This window comes from Sesamum indicum, linkage group LG7, assembly GCF_026168435.1.
Source record: "Sesamum indicum cultivar Baizhima isolate 11 linkage group LG7, ASM2616843v1, whole genome shotgun sequence".
Taxonomy (NCBI): domain Eukaryota; kingdom Viridiplantae; phylum Streptophyta; class Magnoliopsida; order Lamiales; family Pedaliaceae; genus Sesamum; species Sesamum indicum.
This window is the reverse complement of record NC_142663.1, coordinates 11,893,023-11,913,524: the sequence shown is the minus strand read 5'-3', so window position 1 is coordinate 11,913,524 and position 20,502 is coordinate 11,893,023. Positions and strand designations below refer to the sequence as shown.

General features: G+C 37.3%; 3 protein-coding genes and 1 pseudogene across 3 annotated transcripts; 2 read left to right on the top strand and 2 right to left on the bottom strand.

Annotated features, from left to right (window-relative positions):
* The first annotated feature begins 2,086 nt into the window (after positions 1-2,086).
* Positions 2,087-11,271, top strand: ITPK4 (inositol 1,3,4-trisphosphate 5/6-kinase 4). The gene is made up of 13 exons (XM_011086065.3): positions 2,087-2,422; positions 3,128-3,163; positions 4,631-4,823; positions 5,111-5,137; positions 5,313-5,404; positions 5,855-5,923; positions 6,515-6,717; positions 7,485-7,638; positions 8,011-8,124; positions 9,051-9,113; positions 9,547-9,692; positions 9,797-9,929; positions 10,955-11,271. The coding sequence occupies exons 1-13, from the start codon at positions 2,285-2,287 to the stop codon at positions 11,108-11,110; spliced, it is 1,524 nt and encodes a 507-aa protein (XP_011084367.1). The 5' UTR covers positions 2,087-2,284; the 3' UTR covers positions 11,111-11,271.
* Positions 11,272-12,223: 952 nt separating this feature from the next.
* On the bottom strand, positions 12,224-13,574 carry LOC105166631 (U-box domain-containing protein 34-like; annotated as a pseudogene).
* An 806-nt stretch (positions 13,575-14,380) lies between these two features.
* LOC148787569 (uncharacterized) lies at positions 14,381-15,583 on the bottom strand. The gene is made up of 4 exons (XM_088882403.1): positions 15,394-15,583; positions 14,904-15,055; positions 14,638-14,756; positions 14,381-14,525 (listed from the first exon to the last, which is right to left on the bottom strand). Exons 1-4 carry the CDS (start codon positions 15,581-15,583, stop codon positions 14,381-14,383), a joined length of 606 nt encoding a protein of 201 aa, XP_088738529.1.
* Positions 15,584-16,151: 568 nt separating this feature from the next.
* Positions 16,152-18,145, top strand: LOC105166630 (caffeoylshikimate esterase). The gene is made up of 2 exons (XM_011086063.3): positions 16,152-16,962; positions 17,664-18,145. Exons 1-2 carry the CDS (start codon positions 16,312-16,314, stop codon positions 18,012-18,014), a joined length of 1,002 nt encoding a protein of 333 aa, XP_011084365.1. The 5' UTR covers positions 16,152-16,311; the 3' UTR covers positions 18,015-18,145.
* Positions 18,146-20,502: the final 2,357 nt, after the last annotated feature.

The window sequence follows — 20,502 nt, the reverse complement described above, 5'->3', positions numbered from 1 at the left end:
TAGGCGAAGATCCACCAGTCCATGAAGAAGGCAGTTGTCCAAGTCATTACACTCAACCCAAGAAAAGGACCCCCTACGATTCAGCTTAGCCCAACGAAAGGGTCCATCAGGCTCAGCCCAAAGGACCCCCTCGCTGCATCAAAGCCCAATCAAGAAAGCAAGTCAACTTTGTCAGATTTGGCCCAAAGGAAAGAGCCCAACTCGAAAGCACCCAAAGCTAACTAATAAGAAATAATGTGTCCTCAAGAGGAGGAGCTCTTCATCCTACAGGACTCCTCGCCAGGTGGAGGATGACACAAACAAAGAATCCCCTGTAGTCGGAGACTTGAGGTTCAAGCAACGAATAATGAGGTACAGGATCCCACTTTTCTCACTGAAGCTGGCGGATACCCCTCGGCAGGACTCCTATCGCTGCGGAACTCCTCCTCTATAAATAGAGAGGGTACCCTCCATTAACCCCCCCCCCCCCCGCTCTGGCTGTCAGATTCGAGAACTTTTCTCTGGCTGCTATTCTGTTGCATCAAAATCGTGCTCTTGTATATTAAATTCTTAGCTTTATCATAATTTATCATTTTCATTCCTTCTTTTATATTCCTTAAGTTTGAGAGTAATTTAAGCATCGAAGTGCTAACTCTTTATTTTGTAGGTCCTTATTCTCATGAATTCTTACCCAAGCAGCCCAGATCCATCTAAAAGATCAAGGATTATGAACTCGTGCTAAAATCGCACGCATCAATAATAATCGAATGAAAATTGATATCTAGCTTCAATTGACTTATTGCAAGTCAAATAAATTTTTTCAGCTAAACTATTATTATAACGGTTACATGTATTAATGGTTGAAGATATATAAAGATAGTCTGGACATAAATAAAATATTTGATTAGTAATAAGTTAATCATGGATAAAATATAAATTTATATCCATTTTTTTCTTGTTAATATTAGCAAATTTGGTGATTTTGGATTAATGGGGGACTTATTTGTTAGACGAAAATAAATTTTACGAATACTAAATTTAATTTTTTAAACCGCAAAGGGTCTACATGTATTTACACCAAACCTTATGAAAATGAGTGTAATTATCCATTTTTTCTGTATATTTAATTTACTTATTAATAAAGGCTTGTTTGTCATTATGGGCTAAAGGCTGCAACTACAAACTAAATCAAAGTAGTCGATATTTGATGGATAAAAACTCATTTGAATTTGATCCATTAAACTTAACAAATCGAACGTAAATAATTTTTTTTTTTCAATAAGCTTCTAGGCTCAACCTAAGCTTGATTTGATTCGGAAAAAAAAAAAAATGTACTTAAAAATAGTTTTACTTTTTACCCTTCTATTCTTTTTTGAACTTTTCACTAGCAATCAAAGTATACTATAGACTAATGATAAGTAGAATTTTTATTATATTTCATTGAATTAAATAAAATATGAAAAAATAAAAAATGAATTTTATAACCGATAAAAAAGAATAGCTATAAATACATATGAACCAAAAAATATAGATATAAGTAATTAATTAAAGAGACCAACCTTTAAATTTAAATATATTGCATAATTTAATAAATCACACAGATAAAAAAAGGAATAAATTACAATGAGTATATTGAGATTTGATATAGCTAAAAATGCGCATTTATTATTATTTAAAAAAATATTAATACTTTTAATTTTAACGACCTTCTAACAACTAATTAAATTCATTAGTTTCCGTTAGATTTTTATCAATATTTTTGTGGATTATGAATTATAATTTTACTAAATTTTTACGAATTAAGTAGATAGTTTTTTATATAACTTTTAAAAATTTCCCATCCTATCTTTTACAATTATTTGATTTTTTGCAAAAAAAAGAAAAATGTTTGTTAGGGTAAAGTTGAGAATTTCATTAAAAAAATGATATAATTTCATCAAATGCAAGGAATATTTGTATTTTTTTTTCTTTTTTTTTATTATAAGGATATAATTTTTTAAATAATAAGAGATATTTATAATTATGTAAATTAAAATTTACTTAAAAAAAAGAAGAAATTCTCACCATTTCACTTTCACCCTGGGAAAATATAAAAAGACACCTCACGAGATTCGGTGTCTGCCTCAGAGGCACGCATTGTGATGTTGGGGCATTGTCGCGATGCACTGAATGCAGCGTGATTGATACTGAAAGGACCTTGTAATGTTCCTTCAGCACTTGCGGAACGAAAGGAAGAACAAGTCTCTGCATGCACACGCATCGTACACTAGAAATTTCACACACATACCGACTATAGAGCAAAAAAATGGATGGAGTACGAGGGATTCTACTGGACTCCTCTGTACTATTGAGGTCCGCTGCTGCTGATGTCAATGGAGACATCGGCCTCAGCCCGGGTGCCGATTATCTGCTCCGCAGGCTGCGCTACTCAAATATCCCAACTGTAAGGTTTTTCCTTGTTTCTTAAGACCAGCATCACTATTTGTATGCCGTTGATGTTGATTTATGTATGTCAATCTTTTTTTTTTTTTTTTTGCGTAGAAAATCAGTGAATAAATTGCTTGATTGTTGGGTTGGTATGCTTTTGATGATTTGAGTAGAGGTACTTTGGGTCTTGGAAATTATGGCTAATGAGAATTTGAATTTTGAGACCCTAATCATATGCCAATAGGAGAAGCTTTTGGCTGATCTTTCAGGCAGGAAATTTGAAGTTACAAGTCTATTTTATATCTTGAACTAATCATGCTATATTCACTTGACGGTTCATAGAGTATCTTTGCTTGTGATGTCTGTGGCGAAGCAACTGTTATAGGGGGACCAGTGAGATTCAAGCTTCTATATTTCTTGGATCTCCAAATATTAAGTACTTGCCCTGAATGAATATGAAAGGGAAGCAGTTTGGTTCACCATAGGTAAACATTGTTGGATTCAAAACCTAAAGAAGATGACATTTATTAGTTTTTCCAATTGTTAATATTTTCTGCATGGTGAGGAGACGAATAGTGTGAAGCATATAGATTATGTGACCATTTGTGGGCTGTGCAATAGAAAAGTTACATAATGCTTTTTATATGTTAGTGGGACAGTAAGATCTTTGGCTGTTACTATTTGCTTTTGATATAGATTAGTTTTGAACAAATTTTTGCAGGGAATATCTCATGAGCAGGGTCTTTCAAGTTCGAAGGTAAGTTTTCCTTTATCGTATGCTATATGAAAGGGGATTGTTTTCTGCTAATCTAGTTTATGATCAGATAGGTTATATGTTTTGGAAACATAGTGAATATATGAACGAAATATGCTAGCCAGCATAACTAATTTTTAACTTTGAGTTTCCCAGAAATTCTCAAAACAGGATTTTCACCTGATTAGTTTCCTAAGACTATCAATATATTGAGGTTTTAGTTCTATGTTTCATGTTAGAGTATCTTATGTTGAAGGAATTTTTCGCTTTGTAAAGTTTTTATTTTACAACAGAATGTTTAAACACGGTATCTGTGTGAAGTTCTTGATCTGACTTGCCAAATTTAGTAAGTGGTTCTGTGTCAGAACAGATGCACTAAAATTTTGCAGTTTACATAGGATAGGACATAAACTAGGCCAATTGTATTTGTGACTGAATCATGTGGTTAATGGCTTATTACTTTTTGCAAAACAAGAGTTAGTTATATTGTCACTATATCTGTCTGGAACTTCTAACTATGTGTGAGGTTTGTATGCAACGGAGGAGCCTAGGAGCTATAACAAACTGAATAGGTGCTTTGTAATGCACCAACTTTGTTGCTGATGATCCAACCCCGAGTTTAGCGTAGTAGTCAAGTTCTATCTGCTCTTTCATTGCTGTCAGAAAGTTGATTGTAAGCCTTTATAAAAAAAAAAAAAGAAAAAGAAAAAGAGGTGATCGTAAGCCCATGCAGCATCAAGAATTTGTAATAATTAGCTAAACGGAAGATGGTAAGTTTGTAAAAGTGATCAAGACATAGAATGCCCTCAAGGTATAATATGTTGGTCAGTGATTAGCCATAGTTTCAAGCTGGGAGGTCAGCTTCTCAGAGTTCATATCTGAGGTTATCCGATATTTTTCACTCAACATTTCATCTATATTCCTGGAAACAAAAAACTTTATAGATTGTTAGATCTTAAAATTTTTATTGGTTTAGCAATTGTAATATGGGAAGCTCAACAACCCTCAAAATTAAGAGCTATCATCTTATGTCTACATTTTGTCCCCGTCTTGCCTTTTATTCCCTAACATCAAAGTTCTCGTTCCAACTGGAGTCTTGATCTTCATGGTTATAATAGCGTCTTTTTGATATATTAAGCTCAACATGGATGCAACATCAGTTACCAGTTTTGCATTCTAGCATTTCGCAAGCCAACTAATCTGGGTGGAAGCATGGGCGTTTGAGAAGAGCATTTCTAGAACGACTCTGTGTACTTTGATGATTTCTGATTATATGCTGAAATTATGTGTTTCACAGTCAAACAAGCCATTTCATGGTATATGCATTGAATTTTATAACGCCCTTGGATTCCATTTCTTGTAGAATATGTATAATGAAATATATTGTTGGTGACATCACGTGTCTTCATAATACAAATCGCAAAATAATATTTGAACAATGAGTCTTAACATTAATTTTATTTTTTTCAGGAAAGTTTTCTTCAGGAGATGTCTAGAACCTACTCGTGCAGTATCTTGTGCTTGTCACCAGAGGCTAATGTTTCAAGTGAGGTTGCTCGAATTTGGGAGGACAAAGGAGGAAGTTTTGTTCATGTAGTTTCCAGTTGCAGAGAGGACTTCTATCACAAAGCAGATTGTTCTGGCTGGTTGAAGGTTATAGTTGGTAAGCCTTACTCTAGTTGTCATCCAATTCGTGATTTGCTATATCTTCCAAATGTGAGTGGTTTGTCATATCTTCCAACTGTGAGTGATTTGCCACCATATCGTCATGGATGCAATCACCAATAATCATAAGCTGTTATGATCTCCCATAAAATGAAAACAAAAGATTGTTATAGCTATTTAGTGATCGAATGCATAGAAACAAATTACAAATGTATCTTATCGAGCCCATCTCAGGTTTTTAAGGATTATTCTTTACCATCTTGTATGTTTTTGTCTATTTTGCAGGATCTGCTGAAGGAAAACCATCCAATGGTAAGCCTTACTACCTTCTATATGTGGATAATAATTGTAGTCTCATTGTTCTCTTAAGATTATTTATTCTTTTCATGTATGCTATTTGTTTAGGATGTCATGTTTGGAAAATCTTGGCTTCATCAAGCTGTAGAAGATTTGTACTCTGCTAAAGTGACTTGTACTTTCATCACAGATGCTGAGTATGTTTTTGCAACTGGGATGTCAAGGATATTTATTCACAAACTTGAGGAGCTGCCTTTGTTGATCTGCCATTGGAATAAGAAGGTGTGTGGTTGTTCCTTTTTCATATGGCATAACCTTTATCATTCAATGTGGTTTCTCGAGTTTTGCCTGTTTTACATAAACAGAATTAAAGTTTGTCTGTAGTTTCTTTAGACCTCGATATGAAATTTTATGTAAAGGTGCATATTGCAGTGTTTGACCCAAAGCTGTCAGGTTCACCCTGGATAAGCTATATATGTCGAATATTTATAATGTGTTTGGGCTCAATACGTTAGGAAATGTGACATTTTCATCTTTAAATCGTGAACCTTTAATTAACCTGTACAAATATACACTTTTAAAGTTGCTTTGCGAAATGTCTTTCTTCCACAGAACAGCCATTTAGATAATTCATCGCATTCTCTAATGCCTGCTTGTTTGTAGATCTCTGGAAAATGTGGTTCACCCGACAGCCTTAAACAGTTATCTAATTTGTTTTATTTTGGCACACAGGCTATGGGTAAGGAGGTCTTGACAGTTGGATATGCAATGAAGCCTTCTCGTGAAGAAGATTTTGCAAAGGTAATTCCATCTGAAAAAAGTAAATGAGGGATTAGTTGTGCGATTGAGGGGTGGTATTTTTATTCCATCAGCCACAACTTTAATGGTCTCTTTTGAAACTTTGAGGAGAATCTCGACTTTTTTGGCGATAGGTTCATTATTTTTGAGTTACAACTTAATGAGATATATCATCTTTTTATTTTGACAACCAAAAAATTTGAGCATTGGGTTAGATGTATCAGCCCAAAATATTGATCTTCCAAGAAGCATTACAGTTTTAAATTGAAGATGGATCTTTGGCATCATAACTCAGACATGCTGAAACAAATAAATTAAAATTCTGCACTATCCATATGTTGTTTTAATCATGTCAGTTTGCTGTATTGCGATCTTCTCTTGTCATTATTAATAAACCTAAGGTTTGTGGGGTATACTGCTATTATTGCTTTTACATAATTTTTGGCATGAGAATTTTTTTTTTTTTTTTAATTATTATGTAAGTTGCTGAGTTTTAGCTTGTGCACTCTGCTATGAGCAACATCTATGACTGAACATGATCAATGAGTTTCTTACAAGATATCAGAGATTCTTACATTACCGCATGTTTTGCAGAGGGGCGCCTTTCCCTTGCGTCCAACACAAAATGGGCTGATCTTTTTGCCCCTTAACTATGAACTTCCCATATCATCTCAGTTGCAACTAGTTGATGCTGTTCTTCACAAGGCAACAGATGAGATTTTGGCTGTTGACATGGTTAGTTCTTCAGAATCCAGTGACAGAGTTACTTTTACACGAAATCTGCAGGAGTTGCAAAGGTAACTTCGAACATTCTACTTAATTAGCATTCGTAGATGCTGTCTATTTGTCATTGGGAATTATTTTGTGAAGCATGTACGAATTGCCTGCATCTTGATTTCATTTCTCTGGTTAGCCAAATGACAATCTTTATTCCGTCTCTAGCATCCTGTTCTACCACTGATTGTTGGATAATTTTTCAATTTGAAATCTCAGATGAATGGAGAGCTTTTACTTGAGCAAGTTTAGTTTAAGTTTTCTGAGATTTAAGCCATTCAAAGTCATGCCAGCCTATCTTATTTTGGTTCTTTTTGGAGAAAACATATTTTTATGCATGATCTATATGCAAACGGTTATGTTCTGAGACGCCCTAGTATGCTGAAGGCATTATGGTGAATATACTTTCATAGTATATGGCTACAGGATTCCTCTGATGACTTTTTATTATATATGGTTCCCCGTGGATATAAGCGAAGGCCTTCTTTTTCTTTTAAATTAATTTCAGAGAAGATTTGTATTTTGTCCTGTTTATCTTTTTCTTCCTTTTTTTTCTGGATAGATCATGAAATTTCACCCAGGCAATAAAATATGTGCTGCTGCTGCACCCACCTTTTCTCACTGCCACTTCTTTTTATACACTCTGCAAGTTACCAGAAGTAACTGAACAGAATAGAAAATTTTAACAAACACGATGAGGAGTGTGGGGAGACACTTTTTTGTGTTTAGTTCCAAACTATGTCTTATGATCTAAAACTTTTAGTAAGATATACTCAGTCGTGCTTTGCAGGTATGTCAAATGCCAGCTGGATTGTTGTGTAATTGACCCATTTAACAACATATTGCCTGTGTTGGATCGGCTGAAAATCCAGCAGATTTTAATTGGCTTGGCAGAACTCAACATTCCAGGTGGTTGTAAGATCAGGGGCCCCCATTTTCTGAAGGTCAATTATCCTATGTTACATCTTTATTGTGATTGGTTTGGAATTACTGATTAAGAAAGAACTTTGTAGTTGTTCTTTTTACTACTATTGGATTCAAATTGAGTCTAAATGCAGCATGTATTATATTTCTTTCACATACATGTTACTGATTAAAACATCACTAAGATCAGAGTTGGTGAAAGAATGTAAATCGTTAAAACTGTTAAGTATTTCTTTGGACATACTTTAGAATAGGAGCTCACGATTTAGACTGATAGGAATGAAAGAAATGGAGTGGATCAAATTTCATTCTTTGCGGTCTTTATCTAATCATCCTTTCAAAACTTATAAAGCTACATAGCATTTCAGTTACAGTTGAACATCAGCCTGCAGGTTGACAGCTTTGATAAGCTTGGTTTGGAGCAAAGGCTAGCAGAAGCAAAGTTGTCTCTACCAAGTATAGTGAAACCTCAAGTTGCTTGCGGTGTATCTGATGCTCACAGTATGGTATGTGGATTTCATGAAATATTCATCATAATCAAGTCTTTCAAAATCTTTACTTTTCAAGTTCAGAAACTAAAGGATAAACTATACTATTTAATTTTGATTTTTCAATGCTTTCATTCTTTGGCTGTAACTTTTGTTATCTCCTATAATAAAATTTTCTCATTTTCTCCTTGTAGCACATCTGCTCCTTGTGATAAGAACCTGCTTGCCCCTTGAATTCAGTCCAGAGAATCTGACTGTTTTATACTAAGATATTGCCTTTGCAACTATTTAAATCCAAGTCATGCTCATTCATCCTCCTCCTGTAGTTATTTCAACCCTTGTTCTTATTTCTGGTTGTGGACCTTGTGGTCAGTTTACATTTTGCCATATGGGATTAAGAGTTTGGTTTGTTATGGCCCTGAATGAAGTAATTGCCAAGTGTTGGAACGGTTACTTTTACTTGAGTGACCTTTATTAAAGTGCTTTGTATCCTGATCTCCATTAGGGGAAGGAGACAATTGATAGCCAAACTATGAAAAGAAAAACATGAAGACAAGCATGCACAGACAGAGAGAGTACTGATTATTTAGTTATAGGAACAATGATACTTTTGTGAAGCAATCAAATCAAAATATACAGATCTGTTGTGAATGTAAAGAGGCCATCCAATTTACCTGGAAAAATTTGCATATAATTTTTGTTTATCCACCCTCTCTCTTGTCTTTCTTTATCTGCTTGTCACTTTCACAGCAGCAGTGAGCACCATCAGCTTTCCCTTTTCATCTTTTCTTCCTTCACATTCTTTAGTCGCTCTACATTATTATTAATACTGCTATGTTCTGGTGATTCTGCTATGTTAATGGAAGAATAACTTCTACGTTTTAGTTCACTGGAAACTTTCATAAATACCTATTTAGATGTTGCGTTGTTATATGTGGTTTCAGGCGATTGTCTTTAAGATGGATCATTACAAGGATCTCAATGTTCCTCTTCCAGTAGTCGTGCAGGTCAGGCGATTTGCATATTCTGAGTTTTGTTAAATAGAGGTCTTACCTGCGATGTGATACTAGTTTGGGTATCTCTCAGTTAGATGGTTGCCATCTTCTTGCTTGGAAAGAGCAGATAGACGGTTTCTGATGTCTACTTTCATTTTTAGTAGAGAGGTCAATAAAATATGTTTTATTCTCTTACTCCTACATAATAAGATTGTGAAATAATGTTGTGTTCCTGCTCTGATATTGATTATGCGTTGTGGGGCTAGTAGGCCCAAAATATACAAGCTGTCATAATGTTGGCAGAATATGATCCTGATTGTCTGGGTTTGAATATAATATGATAACTTTATTGTCAAAGATTTTGCAGTTCATCTACTGGATTATCTTCTGCTGGTTGTACTGTCTTCCTGGGAGAAGTGAACTCTGAAATGAAATTTATTTGCAGGAATATGTTGATCATTCATCTTTGCTTTACAAATTCTATGCCTTGGGCAGCAAGATCTTTTATGCTGTCAAGAAGTCTATTCCTAATGCGGATACCTTGCTGACTTTATTTGCAGAAGAGGGACTGAAACCTTTACACTTTGACAGGCATTTCATGTTTCCCTTCTCCTCGACCTTCCTATTACGTGATTAATACTCCATTTTCTCCTAATATGTCGTTCATAAAAAAAAATAAGCTCTATGTTTTGCAGCCTAAAGTCTCTTCCTGTTGCTAAAACTCAACCCAATGGAGATGAGCATCAGATTGATTTGGAGCTTGTCAACCGGGCTGCCGATTGGCTCAGAAGAACGCTTGACCTTACCATATTCGGCTTTGATGTCGTTGTGAGTAATTTCTTGTATTCTTTGTGTATAACAAGTTAACTGTATCCGATTTGTCCCTGAATGAAAGAATTAGCCTTTGCAGATACTTGTAAATATATATATATATAATATATATATATATAATATATATATATATAATATATATATATATAATATATATATATATAATATATATATATATATAATATATATATATATAATATATATATATATATATATATAAAACCAACCTGAAAAACTGGAAACTAGAAACATGAGAAAATATATCGTATGAAATCTCTAGCTCTACATTTGGATCGATGAATCTGAGTTATGGATCTTAAATCTAGTCATAAATCTTTTAATTTGTTTGGATTATTTGAAATTTAAAGGATTTCAAATCCTTTACGTCTAAATTTGAACTATGTTTTGTTGATATTGATAGATTTCCAATTCTTTTAATATGGAGTCATGTGAGAAATCCTTCCCTCAGGACCTCAAGTCCAAATTCATCAATCCAAATGTAGCCTAGGAGTGGGTTGGGTGGCATTATCAGTTTCAGAAGAGCTCTAGTGCAGGAGAATAATCACAATGAATTAATATTTGCAATAGTTCGAGGCTTGCATTTAATGAAAGCATTCATGTTTTCCCTTAAAGCAGATTTTAGGATGTGATCCCTTTCTCTTTGACAACCCAAACACTGAATTTGCTGTAACCATGCCAAATGAGTCAGGAACTTTCTGATGCTTCTAGAAACAGTTTCCCATGGGTTAACCAGCTTTAATTCCATTAAAAGCTACTGAATCGGGTAAAGCAGAGCTCCAATTCAAAACTTTTGGACATGAACCTAAGAATATATAAATCTTTCAGCATTAAATCATACAAATAAATATCTAACTGCAAAATAACATGAAATGGAGATTAACATTAGCATACTGTTAAGCTCGCAAAATGGTTCATGTATCTCAACTATTTCCAGCACCATTTGATGCATCTCTGGCTTCCAGATGTTTTATCCACAGTGCTTTCATTTTCATAAACACCAGGTTCAGGAAGGCACCGGCGACCATGTCATCGTGGACGTGAATTACCTGCCGTCATTCAAGGAAGTTCCTGATGATGTTGCCATACCTTCCTTTTGGAATGCTCTGAAGGAGAAGATAGTTTCAGGAAAGAGTAAACAAGCTAGAGATATCTCTTAGTTTTCTTATATATTTATATTTTTGTGACTGATTCAGCTTATGTAAACAAGGATTATTTGTTTCTTTTCCCATCTCTCAGCTGTTGCCTGACATTATGACATGTATGATCATGTAACCTTGTGTATTTATCTAACTGAAGGGCATTAACCTTATTTTGTTCACTAACATGTGATTTTAAGATAATCCATATCCGCTTTTGTTTCTCAAAGGAGATCTTCTAAATAAATGTCGTATGTATGTTGGTCATTTTTTAACACTCTTGGGACCGTACCCTCCATTTTGGCAGACTCATGGGTTTGCACATGATGGGGTGTGATCATTTCAGAACTCAACTTGGACTTTAGGAGTCACCAACAACTTTCCTAAACAGAAGGGACAAAGAATGCCAAGTCAGTCAAATAGATGATGTGATCTGTTGAGGAAAGTAAAAGGAGCAAGAGGGCAGCCAAGAGAATGTAGTGGTAATTTGACTACACTCTAAAACCAGATTGTCACTAACCAAGCAGTTGAAGACTCCACCATAATTGAAAGCACATTTTTGAGTTTCCCTTATCACTGAATATGCATGTCAGGTTCTGGAGTTCGAAGTACATAATATACATAGTTCTGCCGTTGGTCATGATGGCAGAAAATTTTACGTCATGTTCATGTTGCCTGAACACAGGCAAGCGAGATACCGTACATGTAAGGATCGACAAAAATCACTATGATGAGCTTCAGAGCATTTATCCCGAGCTCATTTCTTCTATTACCCTACTTTCTGCACTAGCTTGCTGCTTATTCAGTAGTTTCTGCAAGATAAAAAGACAAATGAACCATACGTTAGAGAGGGACCAATTGTGTTTTCATTGCAGAAATTCTAGTTTTGCAGGTTGTTCTTCAAAATACCTGACTGGTCTTCTAGCAGAGATGTACAGCCCATGGAATCAGTGTATTTATGATTTAGGTTCGCTCTTGTCTACCTGCACAAGAATTTCCAGATCGTTTGAGTTGTTTTTAGATCATTTTATGATCACTCAAGCATTGTTTGAAGTCTTTTATGTTGTTCTCAGGGACAGACCTTAGTATCTGTAAAAGCAGAGTTGTGAATTTGGGATGCTGCAAAAGTGCCACTTACAGAAACTGGCTCATGTTTTCATCACCAAAATCTCTCAATCTGTTCAGCTCTGGTAGAACGATCTTTCCAAGATCCAGCCTGTCTCTCCTCCTCAGCTCAGAACATTACAGAGCCAGTCTTGCAAAAGCCAAGGCCTCATCAACGTCGGACTTCACTCCAAAGCATGCCTGTTTGCTGATACACAGGATCGATATAGCAGAACGTTGCAGCAGCTGATGTCATCCAGTACTGTGTTACATCATCGGCTACGCTACGGATGGAGGGACGAGCCTTGCCAGACCGATGTCACTGATTTTGCTCACGTAGTTCTGGTCAAGCGGAATGTTTGCTGGTTTAAGGTCACGGTGGACTAATGGTTCCGGCTTTGTTTGGTGAAGAAAATGTAGGCATGTTGCGATCTCTGCAGCGATTCTGTATCAGAGTTGCCATGAAAGGGCACGTGTGTTGCCTCTCCTGAAGCGACAATCCTCCAGGCTGCTGTTGGCCATGTATTCGTAGACTAGACAACCGTGCTCTGGGCATGCTCCAAGCAGTAGCACCATATTGGGATGTCTCATGCAACTAAGCACTTCAACCTGCATTAGTTTATTCTCCAATGGTTTGTGAAGAGACACTCATTCTTGCATAGTGGACCAGTGTCCTCAAGTTATATGCAATACCAGCTTTGTTTAACCTTACCTCTTGATTAAATTGCGCTCTTCCTTGAGCAGCATCAAGCCGCAGGACCTTAACTGCAACCGGCATTTGATCAAGGTGACACTTATAAACAGGACCATAACCGCCTTCTCCAACTTACCTGGACCTCTGAGAAATACTGAGTTGCCTGTTCAATCTCATCAATGGAGTATCTTCTGTATCTCAATGATGATAAGCTGAATGCCTTCTCCTCCACCTCCTCAAGAGCTCTCATCTCAGCATTTACTCTCTTTTGGCACTCCAGTTCTGCTATTCTCTGAGCTGCTTGAGCACTCTTGATGGCTGCTCTGTACTTCGCCTTCTCATGTTCAATGGTCAGTTGTGCTGATTCCTTAGCCAGCCGAGATTCTTCTAGTCGTTGTTCTTCTTCCATCCTCCAACGATTGAGCTCCACAGCCTGTGTAAGTATCTATATTGCTAGAAATCATGCGGGATGATGCAAATTCTCAGAAACCATATGGTGTTTGGTCCTTTTACCTTCTGTTTTGCTGTTATAGCTTCCTTACAGGCAGTGCTATACATCTCCATAGTCCTCTGCAGCTCAAGCTTTAGCCATCTCATTTCAGCTTCCACATCATCCTGCATTTTTCAAGTGACATGTTGGAGCGGACATCAGCTATACAACTCCAGATGATGAGGCTTTTAATTTATAAAGGTAACTAGAATGACATCTGCTAGAAGTTAGTGTAATTACTGACTTTACCCTTTGGATTCTATAATTACAAGAATATAACAACATCAAACAAGCACAAAGATTGTAAAAATTAGCATGGTTCCGTCTCTTAAGAGTTAAGACATCTTTTGTCGTAAAGATAGGTAATGTCCTTACGCTTTCAACAGACGACAATGAAAAATCAGTGAAAGAAAATCCACTCCCCCTGTTGCCTGACCGCATTGATCCAAAGCTACTTGTGGTTGAGATTCGTGGCGTTCAACCTGAATCAAAGCTGTCGAAGAGTACCCTGGAAATGTGATCCACGCTTATCCTATCCGTGCTCGGCCTGTCTAAGCTCATGAATGAATCACTATCAGATTCAGAGAAATCACCAAGCAACTTCCAAGGGTACTCTCTTCCCCTTGAAAACGGTGACCTGCATAGTATTTTTATCGTCAGCCTGTGAGAAATAAGGTAACATGTATTACCAACATGACTGTCAATGTGCTCGAGCCAGCTTGCTGTTCTCAAGCCTACAGGCAACTTACTTGATTGGATTGTGTCATCAACTGCAGCCCTGTGCAGCGATGGTGTCTTTTCTCCACCTGCACAACAGAATTTCCGCATTAGGAAGTTGGCCGAATCACAGTGTGAACAGCTGTGGAAAAACAAAATGGAAGCATCACATGTCCTTAAACGAAGCCGAACTTTCCATACTTGGTGTGCTCTTGTTAAGTGCTTCAGGAGTTGAACTAGTACCTTTAGCCTGCTCCTCCATCTGCTGTACTTGAGTTTTCAGAGGCTATGTGAACAGTGCTGGACGAGAAGCATTCTTGACAGAGGAGATCTTCATCTTTGATATAACATAGACAGTGCAGAAGTCGGGTGCTCCTTTGATACGCTTGTAGGTACGTCTACCATCTTCAATCTTCTGCCCCACAAGAGCACTATTTACAAACTAGTCGAAAACGTGTTACAAAACAGTATTTGACCTATCTTGACGTTGATATAGATGTGGCATGAGAAGAAACACTAGAAAAAAAGTAGTGGGAGAATCACTTGATAAAGCCTTGATGTGAGGTGCCAAGAACCAGGTCTTCTATTGCAGCCTGGGAGACGTATTCTGTTATCGCCTTTGCTATGTCTATGTCCTCCAGAACCACATGAAAGCAATTTATCTGTTGAAAAAGAGTTGCATTTTGAGAAAAGAATAGAACGGAAGACCATCATATCCTTACATTGCTGAAAAATGCGTCAATGTTCAACCAGCATCTGACGAAGAATGAAAAAGGGGAATATCATCTGAGCTTACATCTCGCGAGTACAGAAGCAATGAAAGGTGAGGAGTAGCTCTTTTGTCCTCTTTTCCAGCACTTGTTTTTGAGCATATGCAGCTCCATCAACATTGCGAATGACAGAGTTGTTGCCGGCAGCATCAGCATAGTTAAATCAAAATCAAGGCATTCAGGACAGAACTCTAATGCAAGAAATTGTATCTTGCAGATGTTTGAACATAGATATCATCCAACATACATTACAAAGCACTGTTCCCTCCATCAGTTGCATGAAAAACAATCATATCTATGGTTTTAAGACACATCGCATGTTAGAGATAGATACATAACCACTCTATCAACTTTGGGAGAGACATGTTAAAGTGATCAAATTCTTAAAATGTACAAGACATCTTCATGTGACCTTAAATCAATTGGACATAGACCTTGTGCATTCAAAATGACTTGTTCTCGCTGGGCGCTCAACACAACATCACGAGAAATCATATCACATCAGCACAATATCATATTATTTACGTACGAGAAGCTGCAAACGACCTATGAACGTCATGAATGAGAATGACAGTCTGGCCTTTGGAGAGGAGATTCTCAATGGCCCATTTGAGTGCTTCTTGGCTATGCTTATCCCTCTCAATGGCTACTGCAACTAGCCCATTCCTCCCACCCCTTCTTGCTACATCAATCCCCCTGTTTGAACTTGAAAACCACATTTCTCGTTCATTCATATGTCTTGTGTTCTTTCTTGTTATGTGCAGGAGAAGTCAGTTGTTCTTGCTTTTTCTTTTTCTTTTCTTTTCTTTTCTTAATCTTTCTTTCATCTAAGTTTGGGAATTTTGTTGTTTGAGTCATGGAATCTCTCAGTTTTTGTAGTGGAAATAACTTGACATAAATGAAATAATTATTAAAATAATTCAGTCACACGCTTTATGTCATAGTAAAATTATTAAATTCATCTTAATTTTTTATCTTTTTAAAAAATTAATTTATATTTACTTTTGAAACAACTTCCGAATAAAAAGTCAATCTATTTTGTTGGAAAATAATTATAAGGGCAATCTAATTTTTTCAAAAATATTTCAATAGTTATTATTAAAAAAAAATGTTAAGTTTGTCTAAAAATTTAAAAAGAAAAAGTGGGTTGGACAGCAAAAACTAATTATCAAAAAATGAGGATTCAAATGCTAATTTTTTGTTTTCAAGGACCCAATATGTAAATTATTCCGAAGGTGCAAAGTGCAAATTCCCTTTTAGCCAATAATATATTGAGAAAACACGCCAACCGCGCGTCGATAATGGCCGCAGCTAAATCCTACCCGCCAACAACAAACAATAAATGCATTCATCGCCATTCTCACCACCCTAGCTTAGCTATCTCCGCCCCTCTCCGCCGCTAATTCCTTCCACCCCGGCGGATTCTGTCTACGGAGACCAGAAAAGAATGGCCAAGTACAAGCACCCAGTAGCGGAAGCAAACGAGACCAGCCCATTTGGGGAGGTGGGTGCCGAAGAATTCTACGCTCGCCACTCAGTAATCCACGCCTCCGACTACATCACCAGCAAGAAACTCAACCTCAGGCTCTTCACGCAGTGGTGGGCTCCGCAAGAACCCGCAGGGCCCCTGAAAGGCATCGTGTGCGTGGTGCACGGCTTCACCGGCGAGTCCAGCTGGTTCGTGCAGCTCACGGCCGTCCATTTGGCCAAACACGGCTTCGCCGTCTGCGCGATAGACCACATGGGCCACGGATTTTCGGAGGGGCTGGTCGCCCATTTGCCGGACATGAATCTCGTTGTGGATGAGTGTATTTTGTTCTTCAATGGGTTTCGTGCCAAGTATCCGCCGGATTTACCGGCGTTTCTGTATGCCGAGTCGCTGGGAGGAGCTATCGCTCTGCTTATCACGCTCCGCCGTGAAGGGCTTGTGCCGGAGAGGAGGTTTGATGGTGTCGTTCTGAACGGGGCGATGTGTGGGATCAGTGATAAGTTTAAGCCGCCATGGCCGCTGGAGCATTTCCTTGCCATTGCAGCGTTCTTGATTCCCACTTGGTGCGTGGTGCCTACACGCGGCTCCTTGCCTGATGTTTCCTTCAAGGTAAAAATTTCTTATTTGATGTGATTGTAGCAGTATAATCTTGTTCTTAGTTTGACTGACTGAGTTAGGATCCCTTGGAATTTGAATTCACCCTAATCTCATGAATTTATTTAGTTTAGCAAGAAAGCAAATATTTGTTTACTCCCCAATTTGAATTTTGCTACCAACTATTTGTGGCCAAATTTATGAGTAAATTATATTTCACCGATTGATCTTAGCAGAATTTGAAACTGTTCTTATGCTAAGAACCTGTTCTGTTATTCTTGAAAGTTCTTAGCTTATGTTTTCTTTCTGAAACAAAGGGAAGTGATGTATAACATTGATTGTTCTTGCACAAATGTGAAAATCAAAGAGCAATCCGTTGGTGTATTTGCGCAAGATATGTAACTAAAACAACGAAATGCATAAATTCTAGCCAGATTTTTCCAGCTATTGACTAGTAGTTTTATGAACAGCTAGTTGTTAACTTGCATTAATATTAGAAAGTGTTGAAACTACCATAGAACTACTATGATTAGGAGTCTTCATTTCGACATCTTTGCAAAGAAGTGTTTAATTGAAGTCATTTTGTAGTATTTTAGGAACACTGAACATGAATAAAGAATACAAGATTTTATAGCCCTTGAGTTCTTATCTGTCTTCTATTCTTTGACAATTTTTTTGGATGCATAATACATTTTGTCACTGGTGTTCTCTAAAAGGTGGAATGGAAGCGAAAATTGGCAATAGCAAGCCCCAGGAGGCCTTTGCAAAAGCCGCGTGCAGCCACAGCGCAGGAGCTGCTGAGAGTGTGCAGAGAGGTGCAGGGGAAGTTTGATGAAGTTGATGTGCCGTTTCTGATTGTGCACGGTGGTGATGATATTGTATGTGACCCAGCATGTGTAGAGGAGCTCTACAACCGTGCTGCTAGCAAAGATAAGACACTCAGAATCTATCCTGGAATGTGGCACCAGCTGGTGGGTGAGCCCGACGAAAATGTGGAGCTTGTGTTTGGGGACGTTGTCGACTGGCTCGTGACTAGGGCCGAGCGTCCAGTCTCTGCATCAGCATAGTGAAGCAAATGTTTCTGGACTTATTATTTTAAAACAAGTTGAGTTGGTGTTGATTATAATGTTGCATCAGACCAAACAGTATACTATACCTGGATGAATTATAAGTCTATAAGTTGTTCTTGTTCATGATCCATTCTGATTCATTGTCCAAGATTCCAAATCATACCCATCCATCCCTTGGTTTGAGTTGATTGGCGCCTTTTTTTTTTTTAAATTTGGTAAAATAATTTTATTTTGTTTTTTTCTATCAAACTATCTTATAAAAGTGAAGATGTATATCTTCACATGTATTAACATGTGAAGATATATAATAGTAATTTCGTCAGGCAAAAAATTCTATGGTCTATAATAAGTCAACGATAAATCAATTGGGAATAAATATGGATTTTCATTCAACTTTTTTTGTTAATATAAACAAATTCAGTGTCTTTTGACTAAAGACGAGATTTATAAACAAACGTAAGAAGTATTAGATATAATTTCTCAAATTACAGGGCTCCACGTATAATTACAACAAACATAACGAGAGAGCGGTGTAATTATTCCTAATAAATGGTCATTAGCTTATTAGTGAAGTTGAAAAAATGTGTTTTCGATTTATAGTTCTACTTTTCAACGACTTACATTAAACTGATTTAAACGAAAAAATCATAACCAACTTTCTACCAATTTGTAGTCCTGTCTTTGTCATTGAAAGGGTTAGTTAGACAGGTTTTGCTACAAAACAATGTGTAATAAATAACGAATTTTTTCCTGATCTTTGGATCTTTTCAACTTAGAATTGGTCTACTCCTCTTCCAACATTTTAGGGGATGCTTCTTGCTTAATTATAGTTTCTTGAGAAATTCTCAACCATTTTGATGTATTTGATCCACAAGTATTATTTGATTATGCATGAATAACAGGTTGATACTGCTGAATCTCTCTATCTCTCTCTCTTGTTGTCATGGAAGATTTGTTTGGTCAAATCGAATGCAGAACAAAGTCGGATTCGATTGTGATGAGGATTTTGAGATCTGCAATGGATGAAGCTCATGAAAAGTTGCAGTCCGATGATGGACCTATTGAGTTCTTGCATGAGAGATCAACATTCTATGAACTTGCAGCTATCCTAGTGGAGGGTGGTTTGAGTATTGTTGAAGAGGAGACTGACATTCCTGAGAGCAGCTCTGATAAAATCCTGGCGGATTTGAAGGACATCCGGCACTGGCTGCAGGGCCGGATCCAAGATATGAAGCACCTCATAGTCGAGAAAGACAGGGAGTTGACGGAGAGGTTAGAGAATGAGTTAAAGCTTCGACGTGCACTAGAACTGAAAGATATGGAATTAGTTTATCTGCATGGGAAGCTCGAGCCTGGACGAACCAAGAACGATGACATCCATTATTTTCCAATGATCAATCAGGGAGTCCAGGGTGGGCCTTCAGAAGGGGATATCTTTAGATTGAAAACCTCAGTTGATCAGCAGCTGTGTAACATGAAACGGAAACTGGAGGATGAGAAAGAAAGATTGACCACTGAACGAAGGACGAGGAAGTCTCGTGTTTCTAGTCCTAATCTCAGCTTTGAATTCTTAGACCTGGAACGAAACGGTAGTCCTGTTTTCACAGAAGACGTAAATCCCAAGAGTGAGTTCGCAAGGCCTGATAAGAACATACTGATCAGGTGGATGAGTTCAGATATCGACATTTTGAAAGAAACTGTGGATCTTGCGTTCGGGAGAATGAAGATTGCGGAGGTGCTCCTGTTGGAGAAAGAATGGAGGTGGACTGTAGAGAAAGATGTAGAGTTGATTTTGGTGAAAGGCTTCATAAGCAATCTGCAAGGAAGTTTTGATGTAGAACTGAGGAAGAAAGTCGGCCTCTTGAACAATAATTGGTTCGACTTAATTAATGAGATAAGAGTCTTGTGCCATGAACTGAAAGATTTCTTTGCTAGAAATGATGTACATGAGAAAGTGAAAGGCCCAAGTGTACCGGGAAGTTTGAAGCGAACAAGCAGTGAGCCTTTACTGGATATTGTTTACATGGACAATCTGATTGAGGAGGATACTGAAGTTGAAAGAAGCCACCATGTGGCCAAAATGATCAAGAATCACGAGTTGATCATACGTAAACAGCGCCAGGAGTGGAATTGGCTGACAAGAGAAGTGCTCCAGAGAGAAGGGACATCGTCTTGCACCAAGAGAGACGAGGACAAAAATCGACTTGTGAGAAGAATTCAAGATGCTATCACAAGGTTGGACAATCTTACCAGAAGGAAGGGAAAGTTTGCTGATCAAACAGGTGTCAGTTGCAGAAAGTGCATTCAGAAGAAGACGGCGATCCCAAAGTCTAATTTAAAAAGAGCTAACAGAAGTCCGACTTCGGTTGAAAGCTTAGAAGAAGATATTGGAAAAGTTAAAGAAGAGAGAGACGGCTTGTGCTTTCAGATTACTGTAATAGAAGACACTTACCAGCTTCTTTTTCGCGGTATGGTGAGAGATATC